The sequence below is a fragment of the Schistocerca serialis genome, chromosome 1 (genome assembly GCF_023864345.2).
Source record: "Schistocerca serialis cubense isolate TAMUIC-IGC-003099 chromosome 1, iqSchSeri2.2, whole genome shotgun sequence".
Classification (NCBI taxonomy): domain Eukaryota; kingdom Metazoa; phylum Arthropoda; class Insecta; order Orthoptera; family Acrididae; genus Schistocerca; species Schistocerca serialis.
Window position 1 is genome coordinate 157,373,885 of NC_064638.1, and position 2,904 is coordinate 157,376,788.

General features: G+C 37.6%; 1 protein-coding gene across 1 annotated transcript; it reads right to left on the bottom strand.

Annotated features, from left to right (window-relative positions):
* Positions 1–331: 331 nt before the first annotated feature.
* On the bottom strand, positions 332–1,117 carry LOC126457650 (52 kDa repressor of the inhibitor of the protein kinase-like). Its single transcript, XM_050094176.1, has 2 exons — positions 453–1,117; positions 332–398 (listed from the first exon to the last, which is right to left on the bottom strand). The coding sequence occupies exons 1-2, from the start codon at positions 1,115–1,117 to the stop codon at positions 332–334; spliced, it is 732 nt and encodes a 243-aa protein (XP_049950133.1).
* Positions 1,118–2,904: the final 1,787 nt, after the last annotated feature.

Sequence of the window (2,904 nt, forward strand, 5' to 3'; positions counted from 1 at the left end):
AGTTACTTTATTGCGTTTCCACATACTGATCCATGTCCATGCTTCTTCAGTTAAGTTATCTAAAAGATCGCCATAAAATCTTTTGATATTTTCAATTATCCTTTTCATATCTAGGTTGCTTTGGGATTTCATTACCTTTGGGTGCAAGCAGAAAATCTCAAAAGATGCCTTGTTATCTTCTGAAAACTGTTCTTGCAAGGACTGAACTAGGGAATCCAAATATGGAATAAAGAGAGGTTTTCTGTAGTACTCAGTGACAAAACTGATGGATGATTTGAATGACGCACTTGTCGTGGAACACTCACAGTTGTCAAATGCCAGTGACATCTATTCACAGTGCACTATAGTTGCTTTCAGCACCTTTCATTATCATTTCAAATTCAGCTTCCACATTTTCTCTGTCATCCAATAACATTTTTACAATTCATTGAATGTGTTCTGAAACTTCTAACAAGTTAATGTTTACTGATTGTAGGATATTGGTGACAGGTTCTAGTTTGGCTGAATATTTTGCTATGACTTTTAATGTAAGAATAAATGTTGGAGAAGTAAGTGTGCAGTAAAGTTGCCAGACTTTCTGACTAGTTTCACGATCTCCTTCTTTATGCAAAATTGGTAATGCTTCAACAATTTCTAAAAACTTATCATTAAATTTCCTTATAGACTTATGCTTCTCAGACCAGCGTGTCTCACACAGTTTTTGAAGGTTCCCAACTAGGACTTTCCTTTGCTTGCTCCCCCGGGAAAAAGAAATTCCTTCTTTGATAGTACCAATGGCATTTCTAACCTCTGGTAAGGTGTTCAAATCATTCACAACTAAATTAAGTCTATGGCTAGCACAACGATAGAAGTGAGCCTTGGGATATTTCTCAGCAATTATCTTCTGTACTCTGCCAATTTTACCGGCCATCATACTGCACTCGTCATAGCCTTGTCCTACCATTTTATCTAGATTTAATTCCCAAGCAGATAAAGTAGATATTATTGTGTTGGAGATATGTATTACATCTAACCTTGCTAATGGTGTAAATCCAAGGAAGTCTTCTCTGACAACATTAGTTGCATGGTCGAAATAACGCGCAGAAAGAGAAAGTTGTTCTGTGTTTGCAATATCCATTGATTTGTCTGCCAAAACTGAAAATGATTCTCTGTTATTGATGGTATTAATCAAATCATTTCTTAGTACTTTGGCACATAAATCATTTTGGGTTCTATGAGAAACATAGGTAGCATTCTTAGGTGCACCCTCACAACGGTTCCACAGTGTTTCGTCACCTGACTGTAATCTAAATTGTAACAAATCATCAAATACAGCATTTGAATTTGTTTCTCCTCTTAAAGGTAAGTCATGTAATGCACAAAACAATACACAAGAAACAATTGATTTTAACTTTGCACGATTAGTTTGTACTAATTTCGGAAGTTTCTCATTGGCGAGTTCTTCCACACTTTTAGTTTTGTTTGTCACAACACTAATGAAATTATTTGACTTTTCTTACATCTTTATGGCACTTGGAATTCATATGCATTTTTGCACATTCATGGAACTTTTTGAAATTTGTGAATGGGCGGCTTATGAATGTACCGTGATGACTACCATGCGTTATGCGTGGGCTGAAAAGCACAAAAAACTTGCAGAGGGCACCTTTAACTGCTTTAGAATAGACCAGCCATGGATATAATGACAGCTAGTCTGGTTGAATTGTTCTTTTTGTGCTGTCTATGTCATTCTTAAAATTATAACTTTTTTCAGGTTGCCATGGATTCAATAAAATCCTATACTTTAGGCAATTTTCAATATCCTTTTTTTCAATGTAATTTCAGACATTGGGAATATTGACCAGGATACTGCTACCCTTTTCATCAATGCACTTGAAGCCAGCAGAGGTACTGGCTTCATCTTTATTTTCTCCATTAGCACAACTACTGGAATTTTTAATAGTGATGGTTGCGTTTGATTCACCAATTTCCTGTGATACCTCATCATAGACACTCTCTTCTTCAACACCTCCACTTTCATTTGTAGTTTTAATTCACTTCTGAGGTACAAAAAACTTATGTATATCTGTCATTTTGCCACTGTATACGCTGCACTTTTACATTCACAACGCACAAACGTCTATGCAAATCACTGTCCGTTTACAAGTCACATTGAATTTACACATCCCTTAACACGATGTGATGCTGAACCTAGCTGAGCGATGACTAAAGAACAGAAGCTGAAATTGTATCACAGTGGTGGGAGGGAGGGAGGGGTCTTGGTTGAACAATGAAACAGTGTGGTGTCCATTAGACCACAAACCAGCGACTTTGAGGTTCACGCGATCGTTTGGAGCAGTTTCTTGCGATGGATGTGGAAGTATTTATGAGAAATGTTCCTATTAGAACATAGCAAGACTCATCTAGAACGTTCCGGAAATGTAGGTAGCTCACGCCACACCCTGCTAGATCATGTTCGTTGACAGTAGGTTCAATGACAAATATTGCCTGCTTCTACAGACAAGTAGCGATATTAGTGGCCACACAGTACTCTTGAACACTTCTTCAGCAAACGAAAAGGAACATAATACAATACGCTAATTTAAGTTAGCATCTGACAATTGTTAACCATTATTTGAAATTTGAAAGAATAAAAGACTCAAGGGAGGTAGCCTTACGTTTGAGGAAACTGTGATGGAGAGCCTCACGCACAAGGGAGGAAACATGAATGTTTACACTGGAAATGCCAATCAGGAAAGTGTCCCCGGAATCGCATAATCCTCTGCTGATAAGATTCATGAGACAGACTGTGACAATTAATAAAACTGCAGTTGGCCACAGCCACATCAACATTGGAATTAAAACAGTCAGAGACACTGGACTTCTGAATGTCATAGAAGACAGAGTCTGGACCAGCCTCAGGAT